General features: G+C 41.8%; 1 protein-coding gene and 1 long non-coding RNA gene across 2 annotated transcripts; one reads left to right on the top strand and one right to left on the bottom strand.

Moving 5' to 3' along the window:
* Window positions 1–1,724: 1,724 nt before the first annotated feature.
* On the bottom strand, window positions 1,725–2,692 carry LOC132406943 (uncharacterized). The gene is made up of 2 exons (XR_009516317.1): window positions 2,559–2,692; window positions 1,725–1,861 (listed from the first exon to the last, which is right to left on the bottom strand). It is a non-coding gene; the product is annotated as an uncharacterized LOC132406943 (long non-coding RNA).
* dhodh (dihydroorotate dehydrogenase) lies at window positions 2,619–19,529 on the top strand. The gene is made up of 9 exons (XM_059993087.1): window positions 2,619–2,763; window positions 4,580–4,792; window positions 10,751–10,950; window positions 11,561–11,643; window positions 13,710–13,897; window positions 14,124–14,237; window positions 14,621–14,774; window positions 16,423–16,582; window positions 19,082–19,529. The coding sequence occupies exons 1-9, from the start codon at window positions 2,743–2,745 to the stop codon at window positions 19,212–19,214; spliced, it is 1,266 nt and encodes a 421-aa protein (XP_059849070.1). The 5' UTR covers window positions 2,619–2,742; the 3' UTR covers window positions 19,215–19,529.
* The last annotated feature ends 641 nt before the right edge of the window (window positions 19,530–20,170 follow it).

Below are 20,170 nucleotides of genomic sequence, written 5' to 3'. Positions count from 1 at the left end.
CTGAACTCATGCCTCAGCAAGGACCTGTACCCATTGCAATTTGCCTATCGCCACGATAGGTCAATGGCAGATGCAATCTCAAAGGCTCTCAACACGGCTTTAGACCACCTGGACAACACAAACACCTATGCCAGGATGCTGTTCATTGACTGTAGCTCAGCATTTCATTCCCACAATCCTGATTGAGAAGTTGCAGAACCTGGGCTTCTGTACTGCCCTCTGCAATTGGATCTTCAACTTCCTAACCAAAAGACCACAGTCTGTGCGGATTGGTGATAACATATCCTCCTCATTGATGATCCGCACTGGCACACCTCAGGGATAATGTGCTTAGCCCACTGCTCTATTCTCTATATGCACATGACTGTGTGGCTAGGCATAGCTCAAATACCATCTATAAATTTGCTGATGATACAACCATTGTTGATAGAATCTCAGGTGGTGACGAGAGGGCATACAGGAGTCAGATATGCCAACTAGTGGAGTGGTGCTACAGCAACAACCTGGCACTCAACATCAGTAAGACGAAAGAGCTGATTGTGGACTTCAGGAAGGGTAAAATGAAGGAACACATACCAATCCTCATAGAGATATCAAAAGTAGAGAAAGTGAGCAGCTTCAAGTTCCTGGGTGTCAAGATCCCTGAGGATCTAACCTGGTCCCAACATATCGATGTAGTTATAAAAAAGACAAAACAGTTATTAGGAGTTTGAAGAGATTTGGCATGTCAACAAATACACTCAAAACTTCTATAGTTGTACCATGGAGAACATTCTGACAGGCTGCATCACTGCCTGGTATGGAGGGGCTACTGCACAGGACCGAAAGAAGCTGCAGAAGGTTGTAAATCTAGTCAGCTCCATCTTGGACACAAGCCTACAAAGTACTCAGGACATCTTCGGGGAGCAGTGTCTCAGAAAGGCACCTCCAGCAGCCTCCTTATTAAGGCACCTCCTTATTAAGGACCTCCAGCAGCCAAGGCATGCCCTTTTCTCACTGTTCCCATCAGATAAGAGGTACAGAAGCCTGAAGGCACACACTCAGCGATTCAAGAACAACTTCTTCCCCTCTGCCAACCGATTCCTAAATGGACAATGAAGCTTTGGACATTACCTCACTTTTTTTGATATACATTATTTCTGTTTTTGGACTTTTAAAAAATCTGTTCAATATATGTAATTGATTTACTTGTTTACTTATTATTGTTATGTTTTATTTTATTCATATTTACTCTCTCTCTGTAGACTATGTATTACTTTGAACTGCTGCTGCTAAGTTAACAAATTTCATGTCACATGCCGGTGATAATAAACTTGACTCTGATCCTGATTTTGTTATCAAACAGAAATAAAGACACAGACCTCAGTATAAGGTTAACCCTTTGATATATGACCATGGGGAGCTGCTGCCTTACGACTCCACCAATATCAGGCTACATCTTAAATTTATACAATAAATTTTGTGCAATAGCCATACTAAACATACTGAGTCAATGATTTCAAGAAGCATTTGTTAGGTATCAGGCAGTTTACAAACGTCCCTGTGCGATACACTAAGTTAGAACTGCTCGTTTACAGCCAGTTCCGTTATTAGCTAGACAGCCTTGCACAAAGGTTAACAATACCTCATTATTGGCATGATTTACTTCTAGCTATTGTTAGCTAGCACAAGCAAGTCTTATCCTGTCAGTCCCATGACCCAAATCTTGAGCAACACTTAGCCAGTCAAGCTTGATAACAAAATTTAATTTAAAATTTATTTTTCTTCTACAGATCTGGTGTATTTTCACCTCTGGTAGCAAAATCAGCGTTCTGGTGGAATTTAGGCAGGACTGTCTTCAGGTTCATATGGATAAAGTCACCTGCAATAATGAAGATACCATTGGAGTGTTTGGTTTGAAAGTCAATGATGGTGCAGTAGAGTTCATGCAGCACTTCACCGGCATTAACAGAGGAAGGGGGATACCAACGGAGGGTCTTTTCGAAATTCCGTGACATGTGATTATTGGTGTGGACTATAGTTTAGTCTTCTTCAGTTTTTTTTTTGTGTTTTCTTTCTTGTTGTCGTTTACTGGGTGGGCAATATGTTTTTGTGCAAGGAAGGTTTTGGGGATTTGGGTGTGATGTTCTTGTTGGTGCTTTTCTGTGTGGGCAATCTGTTAGGGGGTGTGCGTGTGTGTGAGATAATAAATAAAGATATAGGGGTTTGATGTTATTGCCACTTTTTTTGCATGGGAGGGGTTGGGGTTAGGGGTTTAATGTTCCAGCTCCCATTTTCTGGATGGGGTGATCTCTTAGCTTTTGTGTGAGGGAGAGGTTGAGGGGTTTAAGGCTTGCAGGTTTTGTCTCTTTTTCTTTTTCATGCGACGGTGGGGGGGGGGGGGTTGATGTCTTTTCTTTCAACAAACTCCTTGTTTTTTTCTGTATTTCATGGCTATCTGGAGAAGACAAATCTCGGAGTTGTATCCTGCGTACATACTTTGATAATAAAATAAACCTTCGAAAGGGGTATTGCTGAGTCTAAATGTGTGCTCGAGTTTTTGAAGCCTTTAAGCTCACCTGCTAGAGTTACGCTGAGGAAGCTCCTCCAATGACATATTAGGTTAATAACTAAATAGGTAACATTGTTTTGAATTGCACAACCGTCACTGGTGGTATCTTACGCCTCGGGGCAACTGTAAGGGAAGGCGTTGCGTCACTTCCTGTGCGTCTGCCCGCCCGTTCCGGCTCTTCGTGCGGCGGGATGGCCGCCAGTACTTGGCAGGTAGGGGTGCTGGCAGCTCGTATCGGCCGGAGCCCGGCTCTGATCCCGGGAGTTTGGTCTGTGTTTCCGGGCTCTGCAGTCGTTCACACACGCGGATCTCCTCGGTCCGATCTTACTGGCTCTCAGACACCTCACCAACTCCACGGCCCTGACTCTCTGAAGCTTTGTTCGGCCAGGACCTGACCACAGTGCTGGGCAGTATAAAGGGAACTGCTAAAGATTGCTTGTCTGAGGATTGTGGAGTTATCGGAGTATCTTGGTGCACGTTTATCCATCACACACCATTATAGATTACTGGCCCGCTTTCAAATTGATGAGGGGAGGGAGAAGTTTGCTGTGTATAAATTAGCATCCGTGATTCCGACTCCACGCCACCGATCACACCTCTAGAGTACTTAATTAACTGCAACCACACCTAAAATGCTGAGGAACTCAGCAGGTCAGGTGGCATCTTTGGAGGGCAGTGTATGGTTGACATTTATTTTCCTTCAGCTATGCTGCCAGACCTGAGTTCTAACAGCATTTTGTATGTTGCTCCGGATTTCCAGCGCCTGCAGTCTCTCCTGTGACTTCATTGACTCCAAAGTATGAGGGTAATTTTGAAAGATGTGGGAGAGGTGCTACAAAATACAAGGAATTTATCAATCAGTTATACTTGATTGTGTTTTTTTTAACCAATTGCTTTGTAGAAGTAGACAATAAGCTCTTCTATTGTTAATTTTACTAATTGAGCCTTTAGTTTGCTAAGGGAGGTAAATAAACAATGAAATATCAATGCTGTGGTTAGCTGTATTTTTCTCACTTGCCTGGCCCCAGTAGCAGCTCACTCTTGTTACTCTTCTGGACTCTGAAGAGATGATGGTGAAATTGTTAGCATTCTGACTCCCTAGAAAAATAAATGAACCAGATCCCTGACATTTACAGAATAAACATGTCTAAGGAAAAATAAAGTGTTGGGTCCTGGTAATGGGAGAGCAGCTTGGCAATTTAAAAAGGTTTCTGGATATGTCATTAGCTTACAATGTCCTATGTGTTTGTCTCTAACTGCTTGTTAGTTTGTATTTCTAGAACTGCACATAATGTTGAGATATTTAGACTTTTTAACTCAAGTTAATTTACAAGTCAATTTAAAAACTACTTAAGTGTTTTTAATATTTAAGTTTTAGAAATCTTCAGTGTGATTTTAAAAGGTTTATGACATAGATTAGGCTAAAGTCTGGGGATGTGACAACAGACTGGCTAGTGTTTTGAGTGCTCTCTGTGATGTTTCTGTACTACGTCGGGCTTTTAGAATGTAAAAAGTCTTGTACTGAGGATCCTGCCAGCAGTTTCTCTATGTTCCTACTGGTAGATTAGTAAAAGGTAGGGTTGCATTTATGCTGAACTGAACCGCATCTAAATTCTTCTTTTTCTGTCTGATGGTAGCGTAGTGGTTAGCACACTGCCTTACAATTCCAGTGACCCGGATTCAGTTCCCTCAGCTGCCTGTAAGGAGCTTGTACATTTTTCCTGTAACAACGTCTCTCTCCTTCTGGTGCTCCGGTTTCCTCCCACATTCCAAAGACAGATCAGTTGGTAGGTTAATTGGTCATTGTAAATTGTCCAGGATTAAACCAGGGGATTGCTGGGTGGCAAGGCTCAAAGGGCCTATTTATTCCACCAATAAATAAATGTCTGTAATATTAATCCATGTGCTGCTTAAATTGTAGGCTCTGTATGGAAATAAATATCAGCAGGAAGCCATATTCTTATTTAATAGTGGAGGATGCATTTTCCGGTTTTTATTTTAATTGCTACATTTTGTCTTACCCAACAGAGACGCTTGAGAGAGGCTGTTCAGGTGCTGGGCAGTGGCACTTGTCTCTTTATTGCTTATTGCACTGCAACTGGGGATGAAAAGTTTTACGCCAAGCACCTGATACCTACACTACAGAGGTTTTTGGAGCCAGAAACAGCACATAATTTTGCCGTCCGCTTAATTTCCTGGGGATTAATCCCTCATTCAAAACACAAGGATTCTTCTGCCCTGGTAAGCACTCTCAAAAGACAATGAGACAACAATCGGTGCAATAGGGGAAGTGAACCCAGAACATCCATCGACATTTCAGAACCTAGTTTTGATTTTGCTGCACGTGGTTTTAAACTGACTGCTGCTTTGATGGAATCCAGTAAATTTTCGGGTTGCCGCTGCCAGTGATGAGTTTGCACTTTCTCCCCTGTGACCACATGGGTTTCCTCCCACAGTCCAAAGATGTACTGGTTACTAGGTTGATTGGTCATTGTAAATTGTCCTGTGATTAGACTAGGGTTAATTTGGGGTTGTTGGGCAGATCGGCTGGAAGTGCCTGCTCTGTGCTGTATCTCAATAAATCAGAATCAGATTCAATATCACCAGCATATGTCATGAAATTTGTAAACTTTACAGCAGCAGTACAATGAAATACATGACACATAAATATAGAAGAAAAAAAAGCCTGGATTACAGTAAATATGTATTAAATAGTAAAGTTAAAATAAGTAGTGCAATTAAAAGTAAAGTATTGAGGTAATGTTCATGGATTCAATGTCCATTAGAAATTGGGTGGCAGAAGGGAAGAGGCTGTTTATTGCGGTGAGAGCCAACATTGACTCGATGGGACAAACAGCCTCCAACTTTGCTATAAATAAACAAATTACTGCACTGCTTTTCATCCAGCCTTCCATTCCACAACCATCATTGTCACCGCGTTATCAAAATTTGGGAGTAATCTGAGGAGAATTTATTTTAAAGAGCGCGACATGTCCAGTAATCTCAGGCTCGCTTAAGATATTTTGTTGAAATAACTGTGTTCATTGTTGGTAATCAGTTTTCTTTCTCCTTGTGAAAAATTAGAAAATTTCCAGTTTCAATTTTAATTGAGAGGAAATTAGTTTGGTTTTTGGAATGGCTCATTGTGATACTGTTACTTCTGTGCAAGTTCAAGTTCAAAGTAAATTTATTCTCAAACTACATACGCCACCATATGCAACCTTGAGATTCATTTTCTTGTGGGCGTACTCAATAAATCCAATAACCATAATAGGATCAGTGAAAGACCACACCAACAGGGCGGACAACTAGTGTGCAAAAGACAACAAACTGTGCAAATAAAAAGTGAAAGAAAAACATAAATAAATAAACAGTAAATATTGAGAACATGAAACGAAGGGTCCTTGAAACACTATTTAAAGCAACAGATAAATAGCCTGTGGAATCTAGTGTTCATATCCCAGCTAGTCAGAAAATGTTAAAACAATTTTTTTCCATCTGGGTTTGGGGAAAGACAAGCTTCTGCCAGCTTTTTCTCATCCACTGTTTCAAAATGCATGGGATCATTTGCTTCACTGCGCTCTGAACCACTGATTCAATCTACCTGTTTCTTTAAATCCAACTATTTATTAATATTCCTACCGAAGGGTTTTGTCTACCGAAACGTCAACTGTACTCTTTTCCTAGATGGTGCCTGGCCTGCTGAGTTCCTCCAGCATTTTGTTTGTACTGCTTATATTAACAGTGATTTAAATCGGAGTCATGAAATTTGTTCTTTTGCAGCTGCAGTATATTGCAATCCATAGTAATAAAAACTGAACTCTAGTAAGTATATACATATAAAAATAGTTAAATAAGTAGGGCAAAAAAAGTAGTAAGATAGTGTTTGTGGGTTCAAATTTCTGTCCATTAAGAAATCTGAATCCAGGGGAAAGAAGCTGTTCCTGAATCATTGAGTGTGTACCTTCAGGTTCCTGTACCATCTCCCTGATGGTAGCAATGAGAAAGAGGGAGGTCCTGGTTGATGGGGTTCCTTAATGATGCTGGTTCTTGGAAGCATCGCTCCTTGAAGAAGTCCTGGATGCTGGCGAGGCTATTGCCAATTATATAGCTGACTGAATTCACAACTTTCTGCAATTTCTTTCTGTCCTGTGCAGTAGCCACCCCACCATACCAGCTGGCGATGCAGCCAGATAGAATGCTCTCCATGGTACATCTGTGAAAATTTGCAAGTGTCTTTGGTGGCACCAAATCTCCTCAAACTCCTAATGAAATATAGCCAATTTCAAGCCTTCTTTGTAACTGCATCGATATGTTGGTCCCAGGATAGATCCTCAGAGATGTTGCCACCCAGGAACTTGAAGCTGCTCAACCTTTCCTTTTCTGATCCCTCTGAGGACTGGTGTGTCACGTTCCCTTGTCTTACCCTTCCTGAAGTCCACAATTGATTCTTTGGTCTTACTGACGTTGAGTGCGAGGTTGTTGCTGCAACATCACTCAGCTAGCTGATCCATCTCAATCCTATATGCCTTCTCGTCACCATCTGAAATTCTGCCAACAATAGTGTCGTCAACAAGTTTATAGATGGCATTTGAGCTGTGTCTCTGTGGGTGTAGAGAGAGTAGAGCAGTGGGCTAAGCATGCATCCTTGAGGTATGCCAGTGTTGATTGTCAGGGAGGTAGAAATGTTACTTCTGGTGTGCACAGACTGTGGTCGTCTTGTGAAGAAGTTGAAGATCCAGTTGCAAAGGGAGGTATAGAGGCCCAGGTTTTGGAGCTTTTTGATCAGAACTGTAGGAATGACTCTTATTCGGACACATAGAATTCTTCAGTGACTGGTCATCTTGGAAAAGCAACTTTCTCCTTCTCTAAATGTTTTAAAGGAGAATTGCAGTTGAGTCAAGCACATGGCCTTGTGAAAATCCTTGGTTATTGCCCATCACTACAGTTGACTGTGATTGCAGGAAAGGGAGAAAATGGTTATTGGAAAGGGCATCCTACTGAAGATGCTTGGGATAATGACATACTATATGGAAAATTGCCAATAGTGGTTGTCTTACTGAGAATTACATTGCTGTATCTCCCTAAACAACTGTTTTCACATCTCCAGTAAATTTATAATTAATAAGTCGATTTCTTTTAAGGACACAGAAAAAGAGTTAATTTATTGCCTGTTCGGCAATTTTCAGAAGATAAATCCTGAATAATGAAGTGCTTTGAGCGGCTGGTTATGGATCGCATTTAAATCCCATCTTCCTGCTGCATTGGACCCTTTCCAGTTTGCATATTGCTCAAATTGGTTCGCTGCTGGTGCCATTACCTCTGCACTCCACTCTGTCCTTTCCTGCCTGGAAAATGATGCCTTTTACCTGTCTCTGCTTGGTGTTTAATCAGATCATCCCTCAGAAGCTGGTGGGTAAATTATCCTCATTGAGTCTCAACACCTCCCTCTGTATCTGGATCTTGAAGGAAAAACCACAATCAGTTCGTACTGGCATCAACCTCTCTCCTCCATCACACTGATCACTGGCACCATCCAGGGCCGCACGTTCAGCCAGTGGCTGCTGATGCATGACTGCAGTTCAAACCAAACCATCAAGTTCAGTCAACAACGATGACGAGACGGTGTATAGAGGGGAGGTAGAGCAGCTGGTAGTATGGTGCTGACACACAAGGAGATGATCAGGGAGCTTAAGGCAGGTGCAGGCTGACTACTTAGTGCACATAAACTGGTCCTGTCAGAGTTAGGAGCAGCAAGTCTCTAGGAGTGTACATTACAGATGGTATTGCCTGGCCCCTCATCACCTGGCCAGCTGCACCACCGTTTGATATGGGAATTCCAAAGCACTCGATCACGAGTCCCTACAAAGGATTGCGAGGACTGGAGTATTTCTTCCATCCATCCAAGATATTTATGGGGATCGCTGCATACACAGGACCCTCAGCATTGTCAATGATCCCTCCCATGCATCCGACAATCTTTGACCCCTTACCATCAGGCAGGAGGTACCATAACATTAGGACAAAGAATTAAATTGACTTTATTACTTGCATCCTTCATATACATGAGGAGTAAAAATCTTTACATTACATCTCCATCTAAATGTGCGATGTGCAATTTATAGTAATATATAATAAATAGTATGTACAACAGGACAGTCAATATAACATAGAAATATAATTGTATCAGCATGAATTAATCAATCTGATGGCTTGGTGGAAGAAGCTGTCCTGAAGCCTACACATACAAACAAGCTGGATGAACTCAGCAGGTCGGGCAGCATCCGTTGAAAGGAGCAGTTAATGTTTTGGGCTGAGACCCTTCATCAGGACTGAAGAAGGAGGGGGCAGGGGCCTTATAAAGAATGTGGGGGGAGGGTGGAAAACCAATCAGGAATGTATTCTCTACTGCCGTGATGAGGCCAAACTCAGGTTGGAGGAGAAACACCTCATATGCCGTCTGGGTAGTCTCCAGCCCCTTGGTGTGAACATCGAATTCTCCAACTTCCGGTAATGCCCTCCCTCTCCCTTCCCCCATCCCACTTGCACTCTTCCTCTTCTTCCAGCTGCCTATCACCTCTCTCATGATTCTGCCTTCTTCTACTACCCATAGTGCTTTCCCCTTAGATTCCTCCTTCACCTCTCCTGCCTATCCCCTCCCCGACCCCTTGATCTTTCCTCTGATTGGTTTTCCACCCTCCCCCCCAACCTTCTTTATGGGGCCCCTGCCCCCTCCTCCTTCAGTCCTGACGAAAGGTCTCACCTCGAAATGTTGACTGCTCATTTCAACGGATGCTGCCTGACCTGCTGAGTTCATCCAGCTTGTTTGTATGTGTTGATTTGACCACAGCATCTGCAGTATACTTTGTGTTTACTGTCCTGAAGCCTGTTGATCCTGGCTTTTACACTGCAGTACCATTTCCTGGATTTGTGGTTGGGGTGACTCGGGTCCCCAATGATCCTTCAGGCCCTTTTTACACACCTATCTTTGTAAATGTCCTGAATCATAGGAAGTTCACATCTATGATTGCGCTGGACTGTCCGCACCACTCTCTGCAGAGTCATGTGATTGAGGGAGGTACAGTTCCCATACTAGGCAGTGATGCAGCCAGTCAGGATGCTCTGAATTGTGCCCCTGTAGAAAGTTCTTAGGTTTTGAGGGCTCATACCAAACTTCCTCAACTATCTGAAGTGAAAGAGGTGCTGTTGTGCCTTTTTCACCACACAGCCAGTATGTACAGACCACGTGAGATCCTCGGTGATGTGTATGCTAAGGAACTTAAAGCTGTTCACCCTCTACACCCCAGATCCATTGATATCGGTAGGGGTTAGCCCATCTCCATTGCTCCTGTAGTCCACAACCAGCTCCTTTGTTTTTGCAGCATTGGTGGAGAGGTGGTTTTCTTGACACCACTGTGTCAGGGTTGATGACTTCCTCTCTGTAAGCTGCCTCATAATTATTTGAGATTAGGTCAATCACTGTAGTGTCGTCAGCAAGTTTAATTATCAGATTAGAGCTGTAGGTAGTGACACAGTCATGGGTATGCAGGGAGTAAAGGAGGGGGCTTAGTACACAGTCCTGAGGGGAACCTGTGTTGAGGGTCAGAGGTGAGGGAGCCCACTCTTACCACCTGTAGGCAATCTGACAGGAAGACCAGGATCCAGCTACACAAGGCAGGGTGAGGGCCGAGGTCTCTGAGCTTCTTGTGAGCCTGGAGGGAATTATGGTGTTGAATGCTGACTGTTATCCAAGATCAGCATGTAAGCATCCTTCTTCTCCAGACATGTTAGGATGGTATGGCCTGCTAGGATGGGAGACAGCTTTTCCTCAACCGTGAGACCACTGAACTCCCTGCCATCACCCAGATCTCATCATGAATGAAGTGCCAGTGTTGGGTGGGGGGTTATAAGTTTACTTTTTAACTTGTGTCAGAAATGCATCTTATTATTTGTTAATTTATGTGTGGTAATATTCCTTGTGTGTTGTGTGTGAATTCTATGTACTGTGTTGTGCAGCTTGGCCTGGAGGAATGTTGTTTCGTTTGGCAATATACACGTGTATGATTAAATGATATTCAACTTGCGCCTTACTTCAGGATGATGTGCAAGGACTAGCTTCCCTGCTGTGTTTATAACTTTTGTGACTGACTTTTGAGTTTGGCCATTCACCAGTGATCACTGACTGTTAGTTTGTTTCAGGAGGTAAGTGTATTTGGCCGAAAATTCAAGAACCCCGTTGGAATTGCTGCAGGGTTTGACAAACATGCGGAGGCAGTGGATGGCCTTTACAAGATGGGGTTTGGATTTGTGGAAGTAGGAACCGTTACACCACAGCCCCAGGATGGTAACCCCAGACCCAGGGTCTTCAGACTGGATGCAGATAAGGCTGTCATTAACAGGTACTGTGTTCTAGTTTATTGAAGCTGTGTGTTTGTGTAAGGTGGGATTTGAAAGATCCTGTGACTGCGTTGATTTCCACTGGGTGCTCTGCTTTCCACCCACATTTCAAAGACGTGCTGGTAGACAAAATGACAACTGCAAATTGCCTCTTGTGAGGGTGAGTGGCAGAAGAGGCAGATTGGGGGGAGATGGGGAGGTAAATATGCAAGAGAGAAAATAATTTTGCCAGTACATTTTCATATCTGGACCTTCTGAAGTTCAAGGTTAACTATTCATGCATGAAATTGGGAATTGAATCTCTTCCTTTATGTACTTGGGTGCATTTGCCAACGATTATACATGGGCATTACACAATAGCTTGCAGATGGCGAGCGATATCTGGCGTAGATGTGTATATGCTCTCTAACTGCTTTGAGTTTGAAGTACCCTGGTATGCGGGTGAAAATCTACTGTAATGCATGACCTTGGGAGTCTCATCAGACTCTGGGTATTTCTGATTCAATTATTTAGAAATAACTCCTGGGGAGGGGAGGGAGTTTAAAGCTTTGCATGTTTTTTTTCATTAACTTGTACTTTAGAAAATGTCTATTTGATTATCTTCAAAACCAGATATGGCTTTAACAGTCATGGACTTGCTGTCGTACAGAAGAGGCTTCAAGCTCGGTCTGCAATCCAAGAGCAGCTTACAATAGGTAAGAATGAGAAATGCTTGATATAGGAGCTGATTTGTACTTATTTATCAAATATTCTTTATTCTCCTTTTGTTTTATTTACACAAGACTGTTACTGAATCTTGCGTAGCTTTATTTCTCATGTTGACCTATGCAGAATTTCTCTGTGGACTGTGGAAAATTTTTCAATAGTTCTGCAGAAAATTAATTGGGCATTGTAAATAAGGCTGTGGTTAAATTGGGGCGTGCTCATATACTGGGTGCAATGCAGTTCCTAGCCACAGGGTGGCAGCAGATTACAGTCCATTTTACAGATTGACAGATGAAATAGTAACTAAAGGTCTGAAGCAAATATAAGAATCTTCACACAATTAATCTTAATTTGTGATGTTTTACATGTGGATGTTCTATCTGAATTAAAAGATTATTGACCTGAAGTTTTACCTGTTGGTTCATATCTAATATCCCGTTTTGGTGGTTGGGTAACAGTGAACAGATAACAGTGAAACAATGTATGTAACTTTTTGGCTTACGAAGTGAGACACCTAGTTAAGCTAAGATACCTACGTACTAAATGTCGTGACCCTGCATGATCAGGCAGGATAGGAGGTTTGCTCTACAGTCCTTTAAGCACTGCACACTACTCTGGTGAGATCATTGGAGAGATTTGAGATCCTTGATGCAGTGGTTTTCTTATTCAATAAGACAAAATGATTAATTTCAACTTAATCTACTTTTGTAAAATTCTTTTACAATTCTGGTGAATGGAAAAGATGTTCTTTCCCCCCCCCCCCCCCCCCACTTAGTGCTCCTGCAAATTCAGTTCTTTAGGATTTAAACTCTTGTGGTTATGCTTTCCTTTTCTTTTTCATCCTTTGTATACTTCATCAAATGTGAAATACACAGAGGTAAAGAACTTCATAGGTGTTATGTTTTGTAACTCCAGAACATAAGATTAATTGAAAGAAAAACACTGGAGTCGTGGATAACTCATGTTTTACTTTAATGAGGCACCCACTTATGAAGTGGTGGTGTAATGACGTATGCCATTCACATACTTTTACATGAACCTGCAAACAACGAAGAATGTTTAATTAAACAATATATTTACAATATTACTCAAATATTACTGATATATGAAATAACATTACACTCATCCCTGCTTAGCAATAAACTCCCAACTCAATCTAGAATGCCTCTCAACTATATATACAGTATACTACATAACACAACTACTATATTGACATTCATAGCATAATAAATTTTAAATTGTTCCTTTTGAGCCTTAAGACTTCATCACTGTGAAAGATTTCTTACTGTTGTGGGATAACGTCTTTCCTGACATGAACTAAATGATCTTTCAGTGCGTCATTAAGCCCATCACTGAACTGACAATACTTGGACAATCTCTTCAATTCAGCCACATAAGCTGAAATGGACTCTACTTCCTTTTGATTCCACTTATGAAATCTAAAGCGTTCTGTGATCAACAGTGGTTTCAGTTCTGAATGTTTCTGCATTACACTTACAATATCAGCAAAGTTCTTTTCAGCTGGTTTGGTTGGAGCTGTTAAACTTCCAAGCAAACTATATGCTTTTCCATCATTTGCACTCAGCAGAACTGGCACTCGCTTGTCATTGGCTGTTTCATTTGCTTTAATATACTGCTCAGTTCATTCAGTATACATCAGCCTACTGTGCAATTGAACATCTCTGTCTTTCTAGTGTCACCAGCCATTTCTGCTTTTCTTTTAAATTATTGTCATCATCTGGTACTCCCTGTTTATGAACTCAGGAATTTTGTATGTTTTCTGCCTTTTAAAAAAAACTTTACGGTCTCTCTCCCGTTGCGAAGAAAAAAAACATGCTGCACTTTCTTTTAACTCAAATTTTTCACCCTCCCCACACCCCTGCTATAATTCTATAACTTAGTTAACCTATTGAGTTCTAATTCTTCATGAATAATTACTGTATAGCAATAATGTATCAGCCTTCCACATTACTTTCAATACTGTAACTCCTCCCAATCATCATAAATAAATCTAATGGAAACAAAAAAATTGTTGAAATTATATTTTTTTTTGAAGGAGGGAGACCTTTGGGCATAAATCTTGGGAAAAACAAGCTCTCTGAGGATGCTGCAGTTGATTATATAGAAGGAGTCCGAGAGCTGGGCCCATTAGCTGACTACCTGGTTGTGAATGTGTCCAGTCCCAACACCCCAGGCTTAAGAGCACTTCAGGGCAAGGAGGAGCTTCGCAACCTGTTGGAAAAGGTCAGCAAGATACTTCCATCAAATCCATCTTTTTTCAAGCATTTAAATCTTGTTTGTCAGAATACAAATTATTTATCTCTACCTTATGATGGTTTGCATTTACTGCTGTACCTGGGCCAATACAGGATCAGTGATCTGTCTGTGTGCTTGACACACTTGGTCTCCACTATTTTAATAACGCACACTTAGTTACAATTTATTCTTTTTTGATATTATTTTGTTTTAGGTAATGAAGGAAAGGGATCGTTTGAAAGTCAATCAGAAACCAGCTGTACTTCTGAAAATTGCTCCAGACCTGACAATGGAGGATAAAAAAGATATTGCTGGTGTTGTAACAGAGGTGAGGATGATATGACAGGAGGTGATTGAATCTGAAATGTAGCAGGACTGTTTTCCATATGCAAAGCTCTGCTTGTGGAATGAACCAATTTGTTCAAGAACTTTGGGGTTTCTTTGGTTTTAAATTGGAACTGGAAGAATTAGCTTAAAGGTGGGGTAATGGCTGTGTAAAGATCTCAGTGTAAGCTATTGTCCTTATGATTTAGTTGATGCTAATTTTTTATTTCACCATTCAGTGGATTGGAGCTAGATTGTTTTTCTTCATAGTTTTCTGTAGAATGTGGGAGAACATTTGGTGTACTGGACCCACTGTGATATGGGTTACTCTGATTATCCACTCCAAAGCTTAACCTTCCTGGCAGTATTGTGTGTTTTATTCTCTAGCTGGGGGTTGATGGTCTTATTGTGGTGAACACGACTGTCAGCAGACCACAGACTCTTCAGGAGCCATTACGGACTGAGGCTGGTGGTTTAAGTGGAGCTCCACTCAAGGACCTCAGTACAAATACTGTGAATGAAATGTACTCCTTAACCAAAGGTATTTCTCAGCCACACTGGATTGTGTACAATTTAATACAGTGACTATGCATTTAGTCTTGGTAATGAACTTGAAGTTCAGAGCCATTTTAATATTTAGAATGCACTATGGCTGAACATCTTAATTCAGTGATAATCATGGTAGATCCAGGGACTAATGACGATATGGTTTCCACTGTGTAGATTGCATAGTTATTTGAAAGTAAATATAAGACCATAAGACATAAGGAGTGGAACTAGGCCATCCAGCCCATCAAATCTGCTCCACCATTACATCATGGCTGATCCTGGATCCCACTCAACCCCATACACCTGCCTCTGCACCATATCCTTTGGGTGCCCTGATTGATCGGGAAACTATCAACTTCCGTCTTAAAGGCACCCACGGACTTGGCCTCCACCGCAGTCTATGGCAGAACATTCCACAGATTCATCACCCTCTGGCTAAAATAATTCCTGCTTACCTCTGTTCTAAAAGGTTGCCCCTCAATTTTGAGGCTGCACCCTCTAGTTCTGGATACTCTCACCATAGGAAACATCCTCACCACACCCACCCTATCTAGTCCTTTCAACATTTGGTAGGCTTCAATGAAATTTGTCCGCGTTCTTCTAATTTCCAGTGAGTACAGGCCCAAAGCTGCCGAACACTCCTCAAATGTTAACTCCTTTATTCCTGGAATCACCTTCGTGAACCTCTTCTGGACTCTCTCCAATGACAACACATCCTGAACATATATATCATATGAAGTAACCTCTCCCTCCAGCCCTCGAGTACGAGGTAATGATGAGTACCATAATTTCCTTGAGTTGGGTGCAATCATCTTTTCATTGCTAGATCCTTAAGTAAATTCCACCCTAGAGAGAGATGGTTGCTCCTCCAACTTAGCAGAGATTCAGAGTTTAAAGATTGTGGAACTACCCTCAAAATGGTTTAAAATGAAATGGAAAGCTTCACTCAGACTTCTTGCCATGTGAAATAATCCAGCTCCCTCTAACGATATGTTGAGGAGGTCTGAAGGTGTGGATATTGACAAATCAGATAGCTTATAGAACACTAGGTGGCATTTTCTTTTGGATTGTCCATTTTCACCTACCCCCTTGAGGATAATTTCATGCAGTTGTCACTATACTGATTATTTTCCAATGCTCAACTAGCTTTTGCTCAAGTGTGCTCCTGGACAAAATATTATCAGCAGATTTGATTGTGAAGCCACCAGAACTGGTCTTGACCCACAGTTCACACATTTAAGCTTCCAGTAAGACTTGTGGTATGATAACAAAGAGTGCTGCAATCCCTTTCCAAACCTGGAGCTTGGACCCAATTCTAACCCCCTCCATATCATCATAAACAGGAAAAGCTAAAATGACAGAGGAATGAATGCGACCCATGTATTCACTGGTCTAGATGCATAGCTACTCAAATGGATTTCTGAAGGTTCTTTGACTTCTGTAAGAGTACAGGATAATGATTGTTGATGTATTTGGAAAAGTATATTTGTCTATCCCTTTGACATAATATCCATTTTATAAAGTCAGTGGGCATACTATATATTGATGAAGAATTGTCAGTGTCATCACTTGAACGTATGATGTAAAGCTAGTATTCTGTAACACACATGGACCTTATCACTGTGTACTTTGTTTTCTAGGAAGAGTTCCTATTATTGGGGTGGGTGGGATCAGTAGTGGAGCCGACGTCCTTGAGAAGATCCGAGCAGGAGCAACTCTGATCCAGTTATATACAGCCTTTACCTATCAAGGGCCTCCTGTGGTAAACAAAATCAAACGTGAATTGGAGCAACTGTTAAAGTAAGTTTTCCATGCTGTTGCAGCGTCACTCGTCTTTCACTTGCACAATGAAGGCAGGGTATGGAAGATTTACAGCCTCATGAAGACTCACTACAGTCTGCACTAAACTTGCTAGTCTTTCATTGCGAGGAATGCTGTACAGCTAAGTGTTGAGTGGCATGCTGAGGGTCACACCAAAGCTTCGTTCTCCCACCGTAAAGGTTCGATGGGAAACACCACATTGTGAGAATGGAACCGAAATAGAAATCTCTCACTCTTCTCATAGATTGGATGTGGAAAAAACAGACGTCATGTTGACATCATGTAAACCTTGTAAGCAAATGACAAATTAATGTCCCATATTGTATATTTACAAAATTAGTATAATTTTACAATCTTTCTTTTCAAACACTCCCATTTGTCTGCCATTATTTTAAACATAGCATCTCCTCCCAATCTATTGTCTACTGGTCCTCTTCTGTAATTAGCTTCCCCCAGTTCAAGACCTTAACTCGAGGATTAACCTTATTCTTTTCCATAACTATCTTGAAACTTACGGAATTCTGGTTATCTTTCCAAAGTGTTTGCCCAGCCAAGATAAGGTCGAGTACTGCCCATCTCTAGCAGGACCACTGCAGGGGTGGGGGGGGAATAAAAAAAAACCTGGATGCCCTTAACAAGCTTCATACTATCCAAGACCCTTGCACTTAATTCTGATGATGGGAAAATTTGATGTGATGACATTTGTTAAATGCACCCTAGTGAACATCGGAAAAGCTAAAATTCCCCATTCTAACCTTAGGGTTAAAGTGTAGGGTTAAGAAGGCATATGGTGTGTTGGCATTCATCAAACATGGGATTGAGTTCAAGGTAATGTTACAGCTATAGAAGACCTTGGTCAGACCCACTTGGAGTACTGTGTTCAGTTCTGGTCAGCTCACTACAGGAAGGATGTGGATACTCTGGAGAGAGTGCAGAGGAGATTTACAAGGATGTCTGGATTGCAGGGCGTATCTTATGTGAATAGGTTGAGAGTTCTTGGTCTTTTCTCCTTGGAGTGACGGAGGATGAGAGGTGACCTGACAGAGGTGTATAAGGTGATGAGGGGCATTGATTGTGTGGATAGCCAGAGGCTTTTTCCCAGGGCTGAAATGGCTAGCACGAGGGGGTGTAGTTTTAAGGTGCTTAGAAGTAGGTACCGAGGGGATGTCAGGGGTAAGTTTTTCACACAGGGCACAGTGGGTGGGTGGAATGCACTGCTGGCGGCGGTGGTGGAAGCGGATACAATAGGGTCTTTTTCGAGCCTTTTAGATAGGTAACTGGAGCTTAGAAAAATAGAGGGCTATGCACTAGGGAAATTCTAGACAGTCTCTCGAGTAGGTTACATGGTCGGCACAACATTGTGGGCTGAAGGGCCTGTAAGACACTAAATTTCTTTTTTCTATGTACAGTACTTGCACCTTTCTCTGATTTGCTTATGTATTTGTTCCTGTTAGGAAGCCTATATTAACTGGCAAAATGATCGCTCCTCTCTTATACCCAATTTCTATCCATGTACCCTTGTTGGGGCAGATCCTTTAAGGATATCATCTCTAAATGTTGCCATTATGTTCTAATTAGTTGTGAACCACCCTTCCTATTTTGCATTCCCTTCTGTCACATCTGAAACTTCTTACCTTGGAGTGTTAAGCTGCAAATGTTATCCTTCAATCTGAACTCTCCTGACTTAGCTTTGAAGCTGCTTGCATTAAAGTGTATGCCACTGAGCCGGCCACCCATTCCATACTCCCTAACCTTCCTCTGTCTGCTCTACCCACTGAACTTCATTTGTCCTCCACGTTTTTCTCTTCGTCCTGCTGCACTGCTACCATATTCCCCATTCTCACTGCCACATCCCCTTCACTCTTTTTATTTTTGTTGGACTTGCTGAAATATGAAGAATAGTCCATAGACAATAGGTGCTGGAGTAGGCCATTCGGCCCTCCTAGCCAGCACCGCCATTCACTGTGATCATGGCTGATCATACACAATCAGTACCCTGTTCCTGCCCTCTCCCCATATCCCTTGACCCCGCTATCTATAAGAGCTCTATCTAACTCTCTCTTGAATGCATCCAGAGACTTGGCCTCCACTGCCTTCTGGGGCAGAGCATTCCACGTATCCACCACTCTCTTGGTGAAAAAGTTTTTCCGCATCTCTGTTCCCCTTATTCTTAAACTGTAGCCTCTAGATCTGGACTCGCCCATCAGCGGGAACATGCTTCCTGCCTCCAGTGTGTCCAATCCCTTAATAATAATAATCTTAATGTTTCAATCAGATCCCCTCTCATCCTTCTAAATTCCAGTGTATACAAGCCCAGTTGCTTAATAAATTGGATCAGTTAGACATTTTGGCTTCCATGAATCAAAGTCCCAGGATTGAAGTTTTTTTTATGTCAACATAGGATTTTGCTGCCTCAAGACAAGTGTCACAAGTAAAACATAGTTCCTCACCTGAAATAACTTGTATTTATTTTTGAAGGGAAGAAGGATTTTGCTGTGTTGCTGAAGCAGTGGGTGCCGATCACAGGCCTGGAAAAACACAAGTGCCAACAGTCACAATGGATAAAATTCAAGGTGGACCTGTTGCTGCAGTCAGGGCAGCCATTGCATAGAAATACTGGAAAGAAGAGGAACCACAACATGGTCAAAGCAATTGGTCACCTCCACAACCTGCAATCAATGAACATTTTGTGTGAGAAGAGCTAATTAAATCGAGTTGGGCTGCTGGTAAACCCTGAGGACATGGTCTTTGAACCAGTTAGTGTCCAAATAGAACAATCAGTGCAAGGACTTGTAAATGTATAAGTAGATCTGCTCTTTTAAAAGTACGTTGAATATCATGTTCCTTTCACCTAGCAAAAGTTGTAAAGACATTTGTACATTTTTGTACCACCACTTCATCAATAAATCAACTGAGATATATCGCACTGCAGTTGCACACATGTATCTGAATACAATAGAATATCAGGTATGTATGTGCACTTAAGCAGTAAGTGAGGGGTACAAGAAGGGGACATGAAAAATCCTCGGCAGCTAAGGAGAACCCTAAGGGATTATCTAAGCTTCTTAAGAGCAAAACGGTAACTATGTGGAAGAAAATACAGGTCCCCTAGTAAAAGTGTGGTCATCTATGTGTGGAGCTACAGGAGATAAGCGAGGTCTTCAATGAATAATTTTCATCTGAGTTCACCAGGGGACGGTCATAAAAGACAGTGAATATCGGGGGAAAAAGAACAGTGGTAGCCTAAATACATCAACATTACAAAATAAGATGTGTTGGCAGTTTTGAGGCACATCAAGGGAGCCAAATCTCCGGTCAAGACCAGGTATATCCTAAGATCCTAGAATTCAGGATAGAAATAGAAATAGCAGGAAGTTTGTATCCTTCATGAAGTACTGGAAGACTAGAGGGTGGCTAATGTTTTGCCATGATTTAAAAAGGGCTGCAAGAACAAGCTAGAGAATTTCAGTTTGATGAGCCTAACTTCAATGGTGGGCAAGGCACTGGAGGGGATTCGGAGGAATAGGGTCTACCTGCATTTGGAAAAGCAAGAATTGATTAGGTATA

The sequence above is a fragment of the Hypanus sabinus genome, chromosome 17 (assembly GCF_030144855.1).
Source record: "Hypanus sabinus isolate sHypSab1 chromosome 17, sHypSab1.hap1, whole genome shotgun sequence".
NCBI classification, from domain to species: domain Eukaryota; kingdom Metazoa; phylum Chordata; class Chondrichthyes; order Myliobatiformes; family Dasyatidae; genus Hypanus; species Hypanus sabinus.
This window is presented reverse-complemented; position numbering and strand designations above follow the sequence as displayed.

Bases quoted from the DNA above. Each gene is read 5' to 3' on its own strand.
- dhodh (XM_059993087.1), top strand. From the start codon at position 2,743: ATGGCCGCCAGTACTTGGCAG. The intron at 2,764-4,579 runs GTAGGGGTGCTG...CTTACCCAACAG, and splicing joins TGGCCGCCAGTACTTGGCAG to AGACGCTTGAGAGAGGCTGT. The intron at 11,644-13,709 runs GTAAGAATGAGA...TTTTTTTTGAAG, and splicing joins CCAAGAGCAGCTTACAATAG to GAGGGAGACCTTTGGGCATA.